Source organism: Hydra vulgaris, chromosome 07, assembly GCF_038396675.1.
Source record: "Hydra vulgaris chromosome 07, alternate assembly HydraT2T_AEP".
NCBI lineage: Eukaryota > Metazoa > Cnidaria > Hydrozoa > Anthoathecata > Hydridae > Hydra > Hydra vulgaris.
The window spans coordinates 7,354,866-7,377,439 of record NC_088926.1 but is presented as its reverse complement, the minus strand read 5'-3'; the positions used below and the strand labels follow the sequence as shown (position 1 = coordinate 7,377,439).

General features: G+C 27.3%; 1 protein-coding gene across 1 annotated transcript in view; it reads left to right on the top strand.

Annotated features, from left to right (window-relative positions):
- The window catches only part of LOC101240538 (uncharacterized), a 62,553-nt gene extending 40,943 nt beyond the window's left edge, over nt 1-21,610 (top strand). Inside the window, exons 13-16 of the mRNA XM_065800933.1 lie at nt 10,861-10,988; nt 11,651-11,743; nt 14,127-14,246; nt 20,713-21,610. Coding sequence (XP_065657005.1) covers nt 10,861-10,988; nt 11,651-11,743; nt 14,127-14,246; nt 20,713-20,846 — 475 coding nt within the window. The 3' untranslated portion in view covers nt 20,847-21,610. The remainder of the gene's footprint in view (nt 1-10,860; nt 10,989-11,650; nt 11,744-14,126; nt 14,247-20,712) is intronic.
- The last annotated feature ends 964 nt before the right edge of the window (nt 21,611-22,574 follow it).

Genomic DNA, 22,574 nt, shown 5'->3' with positions numbered 1-22,574 from the left:
ACCAAGTTTTGCATCCAATGCATTGAATCCAATTATCTTTTTTTCTTTTATTGTTGTAAAAGAGTCCACAATCACCACAAAATGTATCTTTGTCATTCTTACTTCTCTTCTTCGATGATTTTCAATTTTTTTTCAAATTATGTTTCATGGCCATTTTTGTTTGCCTTGGCCTGGGCGTTTCAGTTATTTTATCTGCAACTAATTTTCGATCGACAACAGCAACAGCAACAACAACAACAGCTTTTAATGATCTTCTAGTTTTTACTATTCTAACTATTTTAGGTGATGGAATTATTAAACGTTATTTGGAATTATTAATTTCGATCGACAACAACAGCTTAACAACAACAACAGCTTGCACATTTAATGATCTTCTAGTTTTTGCTTTTTAAATTATTTTAGGTGATGGAATTATTGAACGTATACTAGATGCAGGGTCTGAAGATCCAGGTTCCAAAGTACTAAACTTGTCAGCAACAGGATTTTTGACGTTTATGCAATTAGAAATTTCACTGGGTGCAAAACATACTTCGGGGTAATATTAGGGTTGAAAGGATAGATCCCTATTGATCTGAATCCTGATATGGCATTTGCTGGTGGTACACAACCATGCTTCAGTAAATATAGTGGAAAATTCAGTAAAATAGTGGAAATTGCAGTTTTGACAGTGATCATCCAGGAAAGTTTCTTCGGAAATTATCACTGGAAACATTCCAGTAAGTTTTTAATGGTTTGAAAACACTTTTGTCCAGAGGTTGAAGTTTGTGTTTACAATGCGCTGGAAAACAAAGCATATATTGATGTTTAACTTTTCGACTTCCTCTATTACAGCAGTATCCAAATCACAACGATGTCCGTCGAAAATCAACAAAGCTTTTCCTGGTAATTTGTGCTGGTTAAAATGACGCAAAAAAGTGCAAAATTCTTCTTTAGTATGTATCCTTTTGAAGTCATACGAAAAATACTTCCAGGTGGCAGATTATCCCCATACTCATGTTTCAAATTTTTTCCATAATACAAAATCATAGGTGGAATCCAAATGGTTCCAGTACCATTTGTATATGCAACAAGAGTAACAGTTTCTCCTCTATCTGCATGAGTCGCTGTGTGTACATACTTTGTTCCTTTTTTTACCATTACTACATGAGTGCCAGTCATTGTTAATTGCAATCCAGATTCATCGGCATTGTAAATCAGTTCAGGATGGTGTGCCAAATTTTGTTTTTTGTAGACTTTATCAACAAGATTGTAAAAGTTTTGAACAGTTTCAGCATTGAATCGCATTAGCCTACCATAACTCAAACTTTTACATTGAGTAGCATCAGGATGGCGCCTGAGAAATCCTGCAAGCCAATCTTTGCCTGAAATTATTTATTTCATTTATGTAGTTATTTTAATTTTAATATTTCATTTAAATATATGGACAAAACTGATTTTGATTAATTTTTTTAAATTCGAATATAAAATAAAAATTAAAAACTATTAAAATAAGTACCAGCAATTTCATTCTTGAAACAATGTGGCAGATTTTTTTGAGTAAATATTTTATATGCATATTTTCTAAGTTGAATTCTTGTTATACCAAATCCTATTTCTTGAAGACGAAGTACTCTTTGCTTCAACTCAGATTCTACTGTTTGGGGAATAATGCACTTTCGACCTAGTTTATGTTTTAGTGATCTATCCTTTCTTGTTAACCAGTTCCTCAGTGTTCTTTGAGGAATGTTATAATCTTGTGATGCTGCCGCTACTGAATTTCCAGTTCTAACAGAATATAGTGCCTTTTTCAAATTCTCTGTTTTCCATTTTGTCCTATTAGTATTTTTTTTAGGTTTAGTCATTCTAAAAAGAACAAAAATAATATTTGACAAATTTTCTATTAAAATTTTTTAAATTAATCGAAAAATCAACATTGCATTTGTCAAATGACTACGAAAGCATTTATGAACATCTTTAAGTTTAAAACAATAAAATAATGAGGTTGTGAAAAGATAACAATAACAAAAGTACATTTTAAAGGAAATGGTATTCCCTAAACAGTCATTTTTGTGTTAACTGATGCAATTAGCATAGCAACTTAAATAATATTTTTAAAGAATTTTAAAATATATGTTTCCTTTTTTAAACTCCAACATTAAATTACAGTAGTTTAAAGTAAATTTGAGAGCAAAAACATTAAATTACAAGCTTCAAGTGAAATTACAACACATACACGAAATCTCAATATCGAAAATCAAGATAAACATGTAGCGTTATTAGTCCAGTCTATATATATAGGCCAGATATCAATGTTTTATGTAAAATGGTTTTTTTTTGTTTACATTGTGAACATTGCTTACTTTCAAAAATCAAGTAATGTATTGGGCACATGAATAAACAAAACTAACAATAAAACATTGATTGTTTTGAGCAAATATAAATAGAAGCGATACTTTTTTGATCAATGATAAAAAAAGAATGGTCTAAAATCACGCTCTCTACACTGTATAGAATAATTGCGAATGACTCAAAACCACAATAAAATGGGTGAAAGTACAAAAAATATGATGTTTTATAACTAAAAAATGGTTTATCTAAGAAGTTCTGACAATGTTTCCTAAATTGCGCCACTAAATATTCTTTAAGCCAACTTTTATCAAAGGGCGGTATAAGCCGCATTATTAGACTTCTTTCCCTCATATATATATATATATATAATATATATATATATATATATATAATATATATATATATATATATATAATATATATATATATATATATATATATATATATATATATATATATATATATATATATATATATATATATATCAGCATGGTTTAAAAAACAACATTTCATAAAGTATCAGCATGCACCTCAATGTGTTTTATATATAAAAAAGCTTTTCAAAAAGTTTTTTAAAGGTACGTTTTGTTGGAGCTCAATTCAGTAAAATTATATAAAAATTCAAAAATAATCGTTTTATGAAAAACATTGGAAAAAAATTATAATCAAAAAATTGTATAAAAATGCAGTTGTTTCTATTTTAGTTAAAAAGTTTCAATTGCTATTCAGTAAAATCTAAAATGATAATTTTTTTTTATAAACTGATTATTGTTTTTGAAGTTTTTACATAATTTCACTTTATTTGATACCCAACAAGGCTGAAAAACTTTGTTTTATTAAAATTAGGGACCCAGTAAATGTTTCAATGTCTTGAGGCACCCTTAAAAAAGTTTTTTATACAAAAATTTTTAAATCAAGTTTTATTTTATCCAATAGAACACATTAAAGTGCATGCAGGTATTATTCAAAAATGTTGAATATATATATATATATATATATATTTATGAATATATATGTTTTTTAATTATATATTATATATTAGATATATATATATATATATATATATATATATATATATATATATATATATATATATATATATATATATATTACATATTTAACTAATCAATATGACATCATACGGAAATAGGTAGCTGTGAGAGCTTCAGTAAACACATTGACTGACTAGGTAAAATGTGCAAAGAAGGGCTACTACATCGACCAAGGGTTTGGGGTACGGGTAGCAATAGTACTTTTTTTATTTATTTTTTTTCAGAAACAAAAAACTGTAAAATATGTCAGCAAAAAAAAGGTATATCTATCTATTATATTAATATATAATAGATATATATATACGCACACATTTTTAAAGTGTTCGTATTTGCTTTTCAGGAAAAGAAGAAAAAAGGAAGATTATTAAAAAAAAATTGCTCCCCTAACCCAAACCCAGTTAGTCAGTTTATGTATGTACTGAAGCCACTGCAGCTTATAGAAAAATTTTAATAGAAACAGAAAAAGTTTTTTAAACATAGTTGCATAATAACTAGAGACAACAAAGAACAAAATTATATACACAGAATTATCTGAATAGTAACTATTATGTATTTTAATATATTAATAATTCTAATGTATTAATAACCATTATGTATTTTAACAAAGTGTAAATTGTGAAAAAGCGTAATTTGCTGCCAAAGATATTACAGATCACTTCAATTATTCCTAATTGATTTATCATAAGATTAATGTCCTATTATTAGTTGCTGAAATATCTTTATTGTTGCTCTCTTGTTTGTTGTAATCAATAAATTTACCTTTAATCAACTGTTTCTTCAACCGATCTTAAGCATAAACATGTAGATTCTCAAACTCAAATTTTTTAGTAATCATAGAAGGTTTGTGAGGATTAGTTTCCAGTTCTTTTTTTGTTTGTCAGTTCAAACAACTCAGCTTTGTCAGCTTCACTATTTATTATTATATAAATGTTACATTTATTAAATAATTAAATTACAGTTATTATATTGTTAAATTAGTTATGTTAAGTAACTGCATTAAATAATCCAAGAATTATAAATACTATATTTATTTTATCATTAATATATACCAAGTTTTATTTGAAATAAAGTTTCTGTTGTAACTGGTAAAACTTGGATTTCATTGAGTTTTTACTTTTTGTTCCAAAAAACATGCATGTTACTGTTTGAAATAAAACAAAAAAGGTTTTACTAGATAATTTAAATGGTATTTGGGTTCATAAAAAACATTTAAAAGCACAAATCAGATTCTTTATTTTATTTATTTTTTTTCGTCAAAATGATTTTCATGCTTTGAAATTACTTAATTAAATAACTTTTTTGTGGGATAACTATAGTTATAACTCCATGGTTACATAGCAACTAAATAATCTGGTTGTCGGGGAAACAATAATTAAATTTAAAACTCGATAGTTTTAATGGTAAAAAACTTATTTATTACTATTTAATTTTGCATGAGGTTTTTAATACAGATTTTTATTAAAGATCAGCCATCTTTAAGTTTAGTTAAGGATTGCAAATTCCTCACCATCGCAATTGCTTAATTTAACCCTTGATGCGGTTTCTTTAATTTATTACAATCATTAAAACAATTATGTAATAATAACTTTTTTTTGCAATTATTGCCAATGTTAGATAATGTTTGCATTTTTTAATGCCAAATAAAAAGTATTCTAGGACTCAAAGTTCAACACTTTAATTTAGATAATTAAAGAATTTAAGATAGATAGTCAGATAAATATATTTTCTCAGCAAGTAATTCTACAAAAAAAACTTGTAAAGGAGCGATATCAGCATTTCTGTACAGAACCAAAAGTTATTTATGTACATTGTACACACTGTGCTCTGTTAAGACCGCCGGTATAAATTTTGTTTACTCTAAATTTTTTTTGTTTATTTACTATTATTGGGTTAAATAAAGTATTTTAAAATAATTTTTAAAATCTAAACTAACTTTTAAACATAAAAATTTAAGATTTAATTAATTAAAATGTCTAAAATAAATTGTGTCATTTTATGATTACATCATCTATTCAAATTGGTACAAAATGTTGCAATACAGATAAAAATAATTATTATTACGTTTAAAAGCAATCATATAAAACTTTTTTGTCAAAATGGCTGACAAAAAATGTCTAATTTGTGTGTGTTGCTTTATTTCATTTGGAAAAGGATCACATAAACTTATAAAAGTAACTCCTGCAATATAACTTCGTATTCAAAATTTATTTTGGAGAGAATATGATGTAAAAAAAGAGTGTTGTCCAAAAAACATTTGTAATTCTTGCAAAACAAATTTATATGCATTGAACAGGGGTGAATCAAAATTCAATGATTAGATTGAGAAAATATCTCAAATTAACCGACAAAAACTCAGAAGATCATCTGATATTAGTGAAATATCTGAACAGATCACAACAAATAATCAAGATATCGTTGATAAAATTATTAAAAAGATATGTCCTTCTTGCTTTTCTACAATAGGTATGATTTCCTTAAACAAATTTAAAATATTGTATAACATATATAATATTTTAGTTAATAAACTATTTCTTCAATTATTGTTAAAAATAAAAGCAAAGAGTCTATGCTAGTCAATGCATAGTCTATGATAGACTTATTAAGTACTAGTGTATTATTTTCGTATGTTAATAACGTATTTTCAGATTTTTATGATATTAAAACTGAATCATTTATTCCAGGGGATGAAGAGATGAGTCATAATTTGGTAAAAGATACTTCTGATTTAATTCTTTGTATGATTAATGAAAGAGGTTTAAATCCTTATTGCACTATTGCTAGGATTTCCATTGATGGTGGACAGGATTTTCTTAAATGCGTTAATAATGTTTTTGATCCACTATGTAAACATACAACTTCAGAAAGTCTTGATGGTTCCAGTGTAAAAAGGTCATTGGTTTGGCTTTAGTTGAAGAAGTTTCAGAGCATAATGATAATCTTAGCAATCTAATGAAACCACTAGCTCTGAGTGATGTAAAATATTCAATAGCATTTGATCTAAAATGTGGCAACTCTTTATTTGGTCTAAGCAGTCACAGCGGCAAGTATGCATGTCTCTGGTGTGAAGAGGAAATACTCTTAAGAGCGGAAAAAAAAGAACCTTAGGTTCAATTGATATCAACTACAACAAGTTTGGTGAAAAAATCACATGATGGAATTTAAAAACTGTATTTCTCCTAGAGTTGTGTATCTTGATGAACCTCTAGAAACTTTAGTAGAACATCTTATTCCTCCACCAGAATTACACATTCTTATTGGTATTACTTTTATATTTGTTAAAATATTAATAACACTGTGGCCTGATTTTGATTTGTGGCTTAAGTCAAATTACATAATCTTTAGAGGTTACCACATACTAGTTTGGATGGTAACAATTCACAGAGACTTTTAGATAAATTAGATAATTTAGTAGTTAACCTTCTAAGTGCAGCCTCTATATTATCAAACATGATATTACTCCAACCTGTAGTTAGCTGTCTTAGAAAGTTTTAATTATTCAAACAAAAGGTTTTAGCATGTTTATTGGAAAATCTATTGCTGAATCAGTTTTAGATTTTAAAAAAGCTTTCGAAAATCTGCAACTTCATCTTCTGGAAAAGTTTAACTACTAATTAAATATCAGCTGGAAAGTTCATATTTTAGTATGTCATCTTGATCCTTTTCTTCAGCATTGTCAGTTTGGGCTTGGTGTATATGCTGAGAAGGCAGGCGAAAGTGCTTACCACTATCACTATCAAGTATAGAAGCGATACAAGTGTTATTTAGAACAAATGGTTATACAAAACAGCTTATGAAAAGTGTGATTGAGTTTGGTATAAACAGTTTCAAGTAGTCCTTTTTTCTCCTTTTTTAAAATTTGTAATTATTGTGAACTTTGAAATGATTGAATTATTTTATAAGGAGTTTCAATATTTCATGTTAAACTGTTACATTTATTAGATTGACGCTATATTGTTAACTCTGGAATTTATCTCAATTTTATCTCCTGTCCTCCTCATATTACGCCCTCCCCCTCAATATGTTATTTTAGGTAAAAACTATTTTTGCAAAAAGATATGTTTAAAAGTTAGTTTAGATTTTAAAAATTATTATAAAACACTTACCTAAATCCAATATTAATAATTAAACAAAAAAATTTAGAGTAAATCAAAATTTATCCTGGTGGTCTCAGGAGAGCACAGTTTAAATTTATAAAAACTTGAATATTATTTAAAAATTAAATTTTGTTTTCCACAACAAGCAAGCTGCAAAAGGAAACTACAATATTCTTGTTGACATCTAAATAACTCAAGCTGTAATATTTTTCTTCATAATTAGGTGACAATCATATTGTTCCTTAATTTTCTCTGGCAAAGATTTTCAGTGTCTGACTATACGATTGGTGCAGAAATTTTGCCTCTGTTCTCAATACTTTACAAGTTGACAATTTATTTGCATAGCATGACCACGAGTATCACTAGCTGATTTAAAGCAAACATAAAAGTCATTATTTCTATACAAAACGCTAAATGCTTCCCAGTGGCTTGAAAAATATTATTCAATTTTTATATTTAAAATTTGTAATTAGATTTATTATTCAAGAAATTTTGAGTAACAGTCAGTTCTCCATGCATTGACAAATTAAGTAAGTTTCAAAATATTTTTACTATTTTCTTTAACCCTAAAACTAATTTCTTTGTTCTAATATTTTCAAATTTTTTTAAATTAGAATCTGATTCAGTGTGGAAATATTTTTCAAAAGAAAAAGCAGGCGAACAAGCCAAGTGTTTAAAATATCCAAATAAATTATTAAATTGTAAGGGCTTGTCAACCAGTGGATTAATAAGACATTTGCAACGTGTTCATAACATTAATATCAAGAAAAGAAACTTAAATGGCAATTAAATTGCTGGTTCAAGTAACTGTTAGAAAATCCCTGCAAAACCGAGTCTCTCGCATCATTTTTTTTTAAAAACAGTCCTTAGCAGAGATAGTAGTCAGACTTGCAGCCATTGATGGATTTTCAATTCACAAAATATGTAAAAGTGAGTTCAATTGTCAATCATTATTTGAAAAACAATATCTTTCAAAAGGTAAAAACAATGTGATGAAACTAATTTATGAATATTGTGCTATGGCAAAAAAAGAATTTATTGTTAAAAAAAAATAAAGAAAAAAGCGGAAAATTTAGTCTAATGTTTAATGAGCGGACAAGTCTGCACAATTAAAGATATTTGAACATTAAATTCATTTCAATAAGTTATATATAAATCTAGGACTGGTTAAAGTTCATAGAGCTGTACAGCTGAAGTAATAATTGACCTAATTAAAGAGAAACTTTCAGAGTTTGCAATTATCTCTTCAGATATTGTTGCGTCAACCACTGATGCTGCTGCAGTAATGATCAAATTTGGTAGATTATCTGGTTTTATACACCAATTATGTTATAACCATGGCATACGCTTGGCTGTAATGGATATTATTTATGAAAGAAATGAAAATTTTAATGTTGGTCACAAACGAATCTAGATTTTCCAGTGATAACTCTAGAGAATCTGAAAATGATACTCTATATGATTTTGAACCGCAAATATGTAAAAGAAAATGAATCTACATTTTCCAGTGATAACTCTAGAGAATCTAAAAATGATACTCTAAATGATTTCGAACCGCAAATATGTGAAAGAGAAGATATAAATGCAACTTTACAAATAATAAGAAAAATAGTTAAATTTTTTAAACATTCACCTAAAAGAAATTCCATTTTACAAGATTATGTAAAAGTAGAGCACAGAGTTGAACTTAATTTACTGCTAGATTGCCGGACCAGATGGAACAGTATTGTGACAATGGTTGAAAGATTTTTAAAAGTGATGGACGCAGTGAAAAAACCATTTAGAAAACCACTCTCTAGAGCTATTTACACTTCAGTTTTAAAAAATATTTCCAATGCTCTTAAACCAATCAAAATAGCTGCAGAAGCATTAGGTAATTGTGATACAAGTTTACTAACAGCTGATGCAATTTTAAATTTTTTGATTCTCTGTGTATCAACAATGATGCAATTTCAGAGGAGATGTTGCTCGTTGCGTTAATGAGCAAACAAATCAAGATCTTGTGACTGATTAAATACCTCCATGTGAGCAATTTACATTCAACTGCTACTCCTGAGCTACCTTCATCTTCAACAGCTGCAATTATTCGTTATACAAATGACTTATTTAATAGATTATTCAGTGAAGATTGTCGATAGTGGAACTGAAAGTGAATCCTCTAAAGAGAATAATTGCTCAACAGTTACAAATATTAAAGACAGACTGGCAATAGCTATAACTGCAGCATATAAACCAAAAAAGTGTGTTATAACAAAAGATTCTAACAAAGACCTCAAAAAAGAATTTTGAATGTATAAGAATACTAGAAATATTACAAAAAGAGAGTGTTTTTATTGTCAGCTAATTTTTGCTCAAAACAAAGATTATCACTTAGTGACTCATCTCTAGACAGCCTCACAATTTTAAAAAGTTATTTCCTAACCAAATAAGTTCAAAATATGTCTTGTTCAAGTAAAATTAATTTTTCTCAATATATGTATTACAAATTTTAAATATGCATATTAGGGTGGAGCGATTTTTATAGCAAAAAAAAAAAATTCGAAAATAAATATTCCTGAGACAGGAATCGATGTCTATTAATTATGATTTTTGATGAGCTTTTAAGGTTCCTCTTTGGATTTTAAATTCTTGACAGGTCCTAATATTTTTGAATTTTTTTTTTCCTTAACCATAACATTCTTGGATCCAAAAAAAGCATAAAAAAATGTATGCTTTACAAATAATAATTTTATTAAATAAAAATTTTTTGTAAAAATAATTTTGGAAAAATTATACCTTAAACCCCCGTTTTTTACAAAACAGGGGTTTTCAAAGAAAAAAATGACTATTTTTTATTCCTTTATTTTAAAATGAAAACAAATATTTTTTTCAAAATTAGCATATTATTCTGCTTTTTTTGAAAAAATTTTAACAATACTAGGACCCATCAAGAATTTAGAATCCAAAGAGGAATCAAAAATTTTTTAAATTATTCCACCCTAATGCATACATATACAAATAACATAAATACATACAAATTTAAAATAAAATAACGTTTTAAAAATGAATGTTGTTTTTTTAATAAAAGTTAGTCTCATGTTAATATATTTGTTTAAGAAAGGAATTATTCCCAGAAATTTTCTGGGAATCCGGAAAATTATTTTTAAATTTCCCACTTCCCAGAATCAAAAAAATGTCAGGAATTGATATCCTAAATGAAAATAATAAATATTTAAGTTTTAATGAATCTAATATTGAATTGGCCAATTACTGAATTAAATTAAGGCTTTTATTATATATTGATAAGTATAAGAAAGTATCAGAATGTTTTTTTTTTTTTTTAAATTATTTAAATATTTAGTTTTAGTTTTTCAGTCTATTGATCTAAAACATGTTTTTGGTTTTTAGAAAAAATAGATTGTACACTATTTTAATACAATCATTGAACTTGAATGCAGAATCTTCGTGGAAGTTGGCATATATAAATGCAAGCATAGTAGACAGTGCATGCACTCAATTTACAATCTACTTAGTAGGTAAGTTTGCATTATGTTAATTGTTGTAATTTATTTTGAGATTTCTTATGGTTTTTTGACACTTGAATAAGTAGGAGCACTCTGTTTGACACAAAAATAGTATATGCTGTGGCATACACTTTTTAATCTTTGATAAAATGAATTCTTTCAGAAGGTTTCATTTTAAATCAGTAGTAGCTTGAGGTGACAAATCAAATTCAACACGATTGGCAATTTTATTATCTAGATGTTTTCACTAAAAAAGAATGTTATGCCTAGTTGCTTTAGTTACCTGGTTTCAATATAATAAGTTGTTCATTCATGTTTTGCAACTTATTGCAAGGTAACTAGATTCTATAGAATCTAGTTACCAGCTAACTTGTGCACTTTCAATTTTTAAATCTATAAGTTCTTCATTGAGTCTTTTGGGATTCATTGTTGTCTAAAACAATTGTTTAAAAAACCATTTTAAATGTTTTATACTCTGTTTATTATAAATTATTGCACAAGCTACAAAATTTTCGGCCTGCATTATGCAAACTGCATGACACATTAAGTATTTTGAATATTATGTTTCTTATATTATATTTAATGCTTTATACTATATTTACTATAAATTATGTGTAATTTATATATTTTATTTACATTGTTTAGTTATATGTATTTTGTCTCACTATTTCTAGATGATTCAGTTTTGAAAATAGACTTACAAAAATACAATGACCAAATCAATGAAGCCAAAAAAGGTTCCGATCTAATGTCACTGCTAAAATGTGGTAAGATATTTGCATTTTAGTGCAGTAAGGTGTTTGTGTTTATATGCGATAAAATATTTGCATTAAAATCTTAGAAAGTTCAATAATTTTAAAAATGGACTTAAAAAATATATTTAAATAAATTTGATATTTTATTTAAATATTTTTATTTTTACTACGGGGGTTGTCCCAGATCTACATAGCCTAACAAAGAAAACACAAAAATTTTGAAAAAAAAAAAATAACCATGGCTGAAAGCCTTAACCTTTGAAAGCTTAACTGTGAAATTTATTTATTTTTTTTAAATTTTTTTCTTTTCAGATTAGTGATCATTAATAGTGAACATTTTCAGTAAATTTTTAATATGGAGAAAATTGGTCATTGTTATGTTATTTGCAACTGTGAAATATTGGGTTGCAGAGTTTAAAAGAGGCCGTATGACCTGTCAAGATGAATCCTGCATTGGTTGACCAACTGAGGTCACCACGTCAGAAATGTTTAAGAAAATCCACAAAATCATACTGGGCGATCGTCAATTAAAAGTGCGCGAGTTATCTGATATGGCAGGCATATCAAAAAGTGCTGTACATCAAATATTGACTGAAAATTTGGACATGAAAAAGCTGTGTGCATGATGGGTGTTACTCACAATTGACCAAAAACAATGTTGTGAGGATGTTTCAATGAAATGTTTGGCGATGTTTCTCTGAAGAAGGCAAAAACAACTTCATTGGCTGAAAAAGTTATGGTGTCAGTTTTTTGGGATGCGCATGGGATAATTTTCATTGATTATCTTCAAAAGGAAAAAATATCAACGGCACATATAATGCAAACTTATTGCAGCGTTTGAGTGAAGAAATCAAGGAATAACGTCATTTGGCAAAGAAGGTGTTTTTTCATCAAGACAATGCACCGGTTCACACATCTGTTATTGCCATGGCTAAAATTAATGAGTTTAAAGAATTGCTTCCTCACGCACCCTATTCACCAGATTTAGCCCCCTCATATTTTTTTCTATTTCCAAACTTGAATAAATGGCTTGGTGGGAGAAGGTTTTTTACAAATGAAGAGTAGAGTCTTAGGTTGATGGCTATTTTGCATAGTTCAATGGTTCTTACTATAAATAAGGTATCAAAGCAGTTGAACATCGCTGGGAAAAGTGTATCGAACTAAAAGGGGACTCTGTTGAGAAATAAAAAATAAAAATTTCAAAATTTGTGTGTTTTAAGCTAGGTAGTTCTGGGACAACCCTTGTATATTAGTTTATTTAAAATTATTTAAAGGGACTATATTTTTGAAAATTTGTATTATTTGTTATTATGGATTATTTATCAATTGTGTTAATTGAATACTAGTTGCATTGTAAATAGATTCTCTTAATTACTTGATTGGTAGTTTTTCTTATAATTTCAGTTAAGCTATTTATAAAACATTTAAAAAAATATTGAATAGGGAGAAATATTTAATTTATATGAAATCAGAAAAAACAATATTAAATGCCAATATTCAACGCCAATATTCAATATCAAATGTCAATATTAGAGTCAAAATATAAAAAAAATGAAATTATACAGAAAACACTGAAGGCTTTCAAAAGCAAAAATTTTTAATGAAAAAAAAATTATAAAATTATATTTGTTTTTACTTATTTTTATTTTTTCATAGGAAATAGGGTTTTTAAAAACTTAATGATGGTTATAGCTGGGGCTGCATTTACACCCTCGGGGGTCCTAAGCTGAATCAATTTTTGGAGCCCTAAAAATATTTTGTGAAATTATTTTGAATAAAAACTGTTCTATAGTTTGTATAGTTTAGATCTTGTGTATCTACAGTTGTTTAGTTAAGTGTTACAGCTTTAATATACATTCCTATAATTCCTTTGTGTGGAATTATTCTCTAACCAAAATATAGTGCGGTAATGATTGCGCAAATAGAACTTTACAAAACATTAATAATTGTCTAAAGTGCAATTGTGTAATATATAATGTGTAGCAATCATAACAATCATGAATGTTTTCTAATAATCTAAAAACCCTAAAAACATTTTTTAAAAACCCTAGCATATTGAAATATTTTTCAAACTCATTTTGTGACCCCCAAAATCATTAGGCACTTAACCAAAATTTTAAAAACGGGTTTAATTTTTCAAAACCTTTTTTCTTGAACTGTCAAACCCTAAAATTAAGAATGTATAAGCAGAGGGAATTTTAGGAGAAAGAGGAAGAGGGGATTCCACCCCCACTACCTCCCCATCCTCCTCCCTCCCCCCTCTGTGTATAATTATAAATCACCTCTTTGCATAAGTAGTAAATTTTATTTCATTTTTTTGAGACTTGTGTTAAAAAATCATAATTAAAAATTAGGATTTTTTTGAATAAGTGAGTCTATTCATTTTTATTTGCAGATAATGACTTGTGTGATATCGATGAACACTGTGGCTCAAATGCAATTTGCAACAATCATATTTGTGAATGCACTTATGATTATAAGAGAATCAATTTTAACTGTGAAAAACAAAGAAATCGTAAGTATTTAGTTTAAAAAAAATAATTGTGTGATTAATGAACAAAAATAATCAAAATATATTTTTTTTTTAGATAAAGTTTAGATTTTAATAGCTATTTTAATTAAAGGAAGGAATTTTTTATACTATTTAAAATAGTATGAAAAATTTTAAAGGAATATTTTGTTTCTATATATATAATGTGGTAACAGCTTTGTAATCTTTTGTATAGATCTTTTTAATTTTTTCTGTTCATCTGTTTTTTTGCATCACTTTTTTCAACAATTTTTTTCAACAACTTTTTCACTGTTTTCTGACAAAAAAATTGAAGATTTATCTGATTTTAAATTGACTTTTTTTAAAAAAGTTAAATAATAAAAATATCATTTTTTTATTTTTTTTATTAAATTTAATTTTGTTTCTTTTAAATAATAAAAAAATCAAAAATAAGTAATAAAAATAGCTACTAATAAACAAAGTTTTTATTTAATTTAATCATCCAGTTTTTCATCCATTTATCATCCAGTTGTTCATCCATTTAATCATCTAGTTGTACATCCATTGAATCATCCAGATGTTCATTCATTTTTTAATTAAGTTGGTATTGTTTTGAATTATTATAAACTGTTGTTTTTTGGTAAGCTTAATTATTGTTAGTTTTGCTTTGTTCACAAATAGTGGAACTTTTCATGCAGTCTTTCTAAGCAGGTTGTGTTTGATTATAAATATGGTGAACAATACTGAGGCATAATACTGAGTGCCTCAGTATTGTTCTACCAACCCTTCAAAATTTTAGAAAAAGCCTCTAAAAATATTTATAAAACATAGTTAGATTTTTCTTATACATTTTCTAATTAAAGATATATGCACCAGGTTTATAGTCAAAAATGAAAACAGTGCTTACTTAAAAGTTGAATATAAAATATAAAATAATATTATAAAATAATATATTTATAATATAAAAATTAACTTTTTTAAAGGTTTTTGCTATAAAATTTTTTTTTTTTAAGTAGTGAATGAAAAAGTCTGTTTTACCTATAAAACTCATAAATTTTGGAACAATTTATCTATAGTTTTTGAGATATGTAAATACATTACAAATCTTTAAAATGAGAGGTTTTGGTTTGGTAGCATTAAATCAAGTATAATTTAGAAACTGCATATTACCTTTAGTTTAGTATGTTTATTAATTACGGACTTTTTTGATTGGTTAAAAATGCTTTTATTCATTTTTAGGCATTTGCAAAAGAAATGGTATAAATATTTTGAAAATTTGTAAGACTAAAATAAGTCTAGACTGAAAAAGGCATCAACAGGCAACCATCATCAATCATCATCAGGCGCATCAGACAACAACAGACATCACTCTTGTGATTTTTAAAACATAATTATTTACTATGTCTCACCTAGTGATTATGGATGATTGATTTTTAGCAATCAGCTTTAAGCTGAATCTGAAGCATAAAAGCCTATAACAGAGTGGTGGAATAAATTAAGAAATTATTTTCTGATTTTCTATATAAATCTCTCTATATTTTATATGCAGTTCAAATTAAATATTAGTATAAGTCATACTTATCATGCATACCTATCACTCTCTCTATATTTTATATACAGTTCAAATTAAATATTAATATAAGTCATACCTATCACACATACATCCAGTAGCGTAGCGAGGGGGTGACCATCAGGACTTTGGCTCCTGGCGCAAGTGGTTCAAAGGGTGTCAAAAAAAATATGATGAGCAAGTAAAAAAAAAAATTTTAATATAAAAAGGCATAATTCCCCAGAAGCTTACTATCCTCACTACACCACTGCATGCAGTGCCATATTTTATATATATTATTGATAAATATGTAGATAATAAATATATATTTATAATTATTATCTAGTTTAAATGATTTGTTACATATTTTTGCATTTCAGCTAGCATCATGTAATAAAATTAAATCTTGAGCTTTTTTAGGTAATAATCTTGTATGATCATTTGTAATAATGTTACCTGCTGTGTAGAATAAGCATGTTGCTGGAATACCTTCTTTGCTATATGAGCTAGAATGGAAAAGCAATTAGCTCTTTAGGACCATTTCATTTAAACCACCATTGTAATGATAAAATTGGCTAGCCATAACTACTACACCTGCAACAATTCTGTTCAATTTCCTTTCTGCTTAATACTGTGATATCTCCAAGTTGATATCAACAAGCTGCATTATTAATCTCTGCAATTATAAGTCGAGGAGATCAGTCAATTACATACACTTTTTTAAATATGGTTTATTTATGGAATAATTCTTCCTCAGACTATCACTTTCTCTTACTATCAGTTCTCAAGCTGAATAAATTTACCTGATCAGCTTTAAGCTGAATGCTAATCAGCAGCTGCAAGCTGAATGCTGATCAGCAGCTGCAAGATGAATGCTGATCAGCAGCTGCAAGCTGAATGCTGATCAGCAGCTGCAAGCTGAATGCTGATACGATGGCGCATACCCATGAGTCATGGCCATGACAGTTGTCACAATCATTTGACTTTATAAACTAGTTAAAGAAACATCTTCTTCAATTCCTAATATTTCTGCTGTGTGGTTTCAATATCTCTATTTATAATAAATCCCCTTTTTTTTTAAGTGTTTAAAAATTGATAAAAATAAAAATAAAAAATAGATTACCACTTAAACATCTAATTTAATTGTTAGATGGAGAATATAATAGGGGTAAAAATGGAGTGGATCCATTGAAAGATTACTTGATGAAGCAATCAATATAACATTGATTGCTTTATCAAGTAAATTTTTTTTTACAAAGGTAGAAATTGGTGAGACTCTTATTAACTTGAGTAATGATGTGGTAAATGATCTTTCTCCAGATTATTACTATGGTTATCAAATAGTCAAATCTATATGTAGTGGTCATAGAATCTGTAGAATTTGCAAAATCATCATGATCTTCAAGGTGATGCAGCCCAAAACCTTTTGAAACTTAAGTTCTGAGTTTGTTGTAGGAATTTAATTTTTTGTCAGTTTTAACATCAAAGTTGAGTACAGTTGGATAGAAGGAATAAAACATGTTCTTTACCAACTTAGTTGCTTCAACATCAGTTACTTGATATTCAGAGTATAGTCCAACTATTAAGATTTATATCAACACCCAGTATATGACTTCAGAGAATTCAATATATGACTTCAGAGGATTCAATATATGACTTCAGAGGATTCAATATATGATTTCAGAGGATTCAATATATGGCTTAAGATATGCTCTCAGAGGATTTTTTTATACTTATGCTTTTATTATTTTTTTTTTTATTTCTTCATATTAAAAGATTTAGAATGATCAGCATGTCAGCAGTTTAAAAACAATCAGCATGTCAACAGTTTAAAAACAGGTTCTTACTAAAAAGATGCTAAGTGGGATTTATTTTTTTGATTTTGTTTGTAATGATCCATGGGCTGATGTCTTTATTCTCTCCGCTTCTCCACGTTAATTGTACCTCCATATTCTCCTGGATCCAGGCAGACACAGAATCTTTTTTTCCTTCTAGTTGCTTTCAAGGCAAACCTCATGCTAAAACAAAAAATCTTTAAAAATGCGAGACACCATTTTGTAAAGAATTTTGTGCTCTATATTAAGGTGTAAAAATTATTTTAAAAAATTTAATGTTGCCTTAGCAAACCTCAAAGTTCTCGCCGTAAAAAAAAAATTTTTCTTTTAAAAAATCAACTTCAAACTAAAATTAAATTTTACTAAACAAAAAAGGTTGCTTTGTAGAAAATTTTATGACAATCAAGATTCTCTTTTCAACATTGAATTTACTAGTTCCGGAAAAAAGTTGAGCAAAAAACCAATATTAATGTTTTTCGAGAGAAGAGTAATTATGCTAATTGCTCACACTTATGTATTATGATGAGCCCGGTTAAACTAAATAATAGTTATTAATTATTTAAAGCATAAATAAATATGGCAGCCTTTGCTATTTATCTAAAAAAAATTTAAAACAAAATGACTCGTACTTACATTCATAAAATGCAAACAACTTACAATGAAGAGCAACTGCAACTTGCAGTAGAATAAATCAAAAAATGCAAAATATCACTCAGTAAAGCTTCAGAGGCATACAATATACCAAAGGCAACTCTTCACAAGCGTGTGCACAAAGTCCAATCATATTGTAGAGGTACAACTACCCTGCTAAGTACAGCATTTGAATTTGTTCTTGTTTCAATACTTATCAGTTTAGTGATTGGGGTTTCAGCAGAACTTTCTCATAAGTCATCTGTTTCCTCCAAATGGTATACCAGGACAAGAATGAGATCAAAGTTTCACGAAATAATGGAGTAAATTAAGCGCCAGAGTAGCAGGCAATATTTCGTCTCTCAGAGCTTCCTCTCGTACTGAAGACAAAATAACAAGTTATTTAAATACATTTCATCATCCTCATCCTAGCCTATATCATCATCTAACATCAGTCAGCATCAAACTCCAACAATTTGCCAACTTCAAAATTTAACAACAACACCAGTTACTCCTGAATGTATAAAATGTTGCAACATTTCACAGAAAGACTTAAAGGCAATTTGAAAAATGTTTTACAGCGTCACCATATTGATACGCAAAAAAACCCAAAGAGTCAGCATTCCAAGAGTTGAAGGCCAGTGTCTAAGTACATCTGAGGTGCTCAAAAAACTAAAGCAAGACGATGAGACCAAAAAGTCAAAGTAATTAAAGAAATGCAAAATTCACCCCAGTGAAGCATAAGATGAGACAAGACAAAGACATAAATAGGTGCAAAAAGTGTCGCAGAGTTTAGGAAGAAGCATTGCCAACTTAAAACAAAGTGTGGTACCAATGTGAAGCTTTTAGTTTCAAGTCTTGGGTTTGTTGATTGTGTTTACCCAAAAAATACAAAATTGATGAAGAGTTGTTTCATTAGCTTCTGCTAATGAAACAACTCTTTTTTTTAATTAATAAATAGTTTTTTTCGTATATTTGATTAAAATAGTTTTTTGTAAACTTAACTTCTAATAAGATTAGTTTTCATTTTATTTTTAATTAATTTTGCTTGATTTTCTTAATATACTTATTTAGTTTTCATTTTCTTAATATCTTAAAAAAATTTTTAAAGATTTTCAAAATACTTTTTCTTAATTTTTATATATTTATATAATGTAAAAAGTTTAAAACAAAAAAAAACAAAAAAAAAATTAACATAAAATATTTTTTCTTTATAAAAATATTTGAATTTGAAGCTAAACCGTTTACTCTTACCCCAGTTTACACTACTTTTGAAGAACTATTTTTTTTAATAATTATAGGGACCCATCTGATGTTTAAGGGTCTTGGGGGACCCCTAAAAATATTTTTTATTCGAAAAATTTTTAAATCCAGTGTTATTTTATCATATAGAACACATTAAGGGTGTCTCTGCATATATATTTCACAAATGTTGTTTTTTGGGTATAGTTATATATATATATATATATATATATATATATATATATATATATATAGTTATATATATATAACTGTATATATATATAACTATATATATATAACTATATATATATATATATATATATAAATATATATATATATATAACTATATATATATATATATATATATATATATATAACTATATATATATATAATATATATATATATATATATATATATATATATATATATATATATATATACATATATATATACACATATATATACACATATATATATATATAGTTATATGTATATATAGTTATATATGTATATAGTTATATATATATAACTATATACATATATAACTATATATACATATAACTATATATACATATAACTATATATACATATAACTATATATACATATAACTATATATATATATATATGTGTATATATATATGTATATATATATATATATATATATATATATATGTATATAACTATGTATGTTTAAGGCCGGTGCTAAGGGGGTGGGTGACCCCTTCCTCCTATCCCAAATCAAATAATTTTTATCCTATCAGGCTGCAAATTAGGATCTTTTTGTACCTCCAATCAGCAAATTCGAACCTTTTTTTAGGTTCATCGGCAAAATGGAACTTTGATTATTTATCTCTCGTCGGCAATTTGGGGAATTGGAGGACCCTTTTTTTCATCAGCAAAAACTTTAAGGTACCCCAAACACAACCACCTACCCCCTCCTCCTCCTCCTCCTCCTCCTTACATATACGCACATTTGATGCCTACTCGGGCCGGAACGCCTTAGAATGTTTTTTTTTTTGTATAGCATATTTTTAGTGGGTGGGACTTTTATAAAAACTTTGTTTTTAAGGGACACTCTAATATATATGTTATTAAAATTAATAATAGCGTTATTAATTCGGATAGCTATCTTGTATAGATGTCAAGAATAAGTATATTTTTTCTCAGGTTTTTTTTTCTTTTTATTAATTAGAGAACAAAACATTGTCAACAGTAGTTTTTTATTTGTTTAGGCTCGCTATTTATTGCTGGAATCGTTGTTCCTCTTGCATTTTTATTTGTTGCATTGTCCGCTGTTCTACTGGTTTGGTGTATACGAAAGCATCGATCAAAAAAACTCGTTGTTAACGCATACGATAATCTTTAAAATAGATATTAGTTTATGCTTTACGTTTTTAAATATTTCGTATAGCTTCTTTTTTTTAATTTTTGTTTCATTATGACGCTCGTTTACAGGCGGTTGTATTTTATTTCTGATAAATTTTTTACCACTAAAATCACTTTTTTTTTAAATATGTCAATTTTTACTTAGCGTATTTATATTTATATAATTTATATCGAGCTTTAGTTTTAGTACGTTCTTAAATTGCTAGGATACTTTTTTGTAACCTTTTCTCTCTTTCTTTACACAAAACTTTCAGTTACCTTTTCTTTTAAAAAAATATATATCACTGTCAAGAAAAAAATCATCTCTTTAGTTTATCTTTCTAATATGTTTTATACTGTGTTTATATTTCTGGGTATGTTTTATATATTTTTATCTGTTTGGTTAACACAATCAATAGATTTAGATTAATAGATAATAGAAAAATAAACAATACCAAACAATCTCAGTCTTTAAACAATACAAAATATTCCATATTACTCTTCCTAATATGTTTTATACTGTGTTATGTATATATATTGGGGTGTATTTTATATAATTTTATCAGAATTTTCTTCAAATGAAATTTATGTGTATTTATGCGTATTTATTATAATGAACTATCATGTCTTTATGATGAGGTTGTCTTTTTGCCAAATCTTAGTAAATTTCTTAATTCAATTGTTCTCTCTTTTTGCTTTATAATTTTTTATAGTATTTTAATATATGTAAATTATTTGTTAAGATATCATTGATAAGTTTTTTTTTCAATTTTATCCTGTTTTTTAAAGTTAGATTTGATAATTTTGCTGTTTAGATAATCCCTGCAGAATATTTTGATTCAAGTTGCGTAATAATTGATGACCAGATCTCTACAAAAAGCAAAGCTTATCTGGATGTTATTTTTTTCAGTTGCAGATGTTTTAGCAAATTCTCCTTAAAGTTTAACACGAGGCTACTAAAAATTTGCACAAAAAAGAATTGTTATTCAAATTATATTATTGTTTCACAACTGATCAAATAAGTAAGGATACCAATAATAGATCATCTTATAACTGAAAGTGTCCCGTGATTAACAGCGTAACGAATTTTAGTCTTAAGCGAGCAAAGAAGGTTTTCAAAGTATTCTGGATTGAAATCTCGTAACTTAAGTTGAATTCTCTTTTTCAGGTGGTTAAGATTTTTTTGCTTTGAAATCATTGGAATAGACTCTGTTTAAGGTGAGCCCAAAGGGTCTTAATTGCGATACATTTGGTGGATTGTTATCCTTAGAAACATAGGTTATATTAAACTTCTTATAAGTTTCAATTGTAAGCTTTGCATAATGACAGCTTGCACCATCAGGCCAAAATATATATTATATACTTTTGTGGTGCGAATTGATGAAGGGAACAAGTTTCTTTTCAAGACATCCTTTGGAATATATTTTTGCATCATTCTTAATTGGCATTATTCTTAATTGCAAAGTAAGACTTTGATTTACCAAATCTACTGATTGCAGTCCATACTAAAACTTTCGTCTGGAACTTTGATTTAAATTTATATTTAATATTATATTCAGTTTTGTCTTTATCTTGACTATAAAAGCCATCATTTCCAGGTGCGTTTTGGCTGCTCAATGTAAAATAGGACTCGTCATCCATGATAATTTCAAATTTTTAGTAAACTAGGACTCGTCATCCATGATAAGTTCAAATTTTTAGTTGCCTCGAGTTATAACCATCCCAGAGT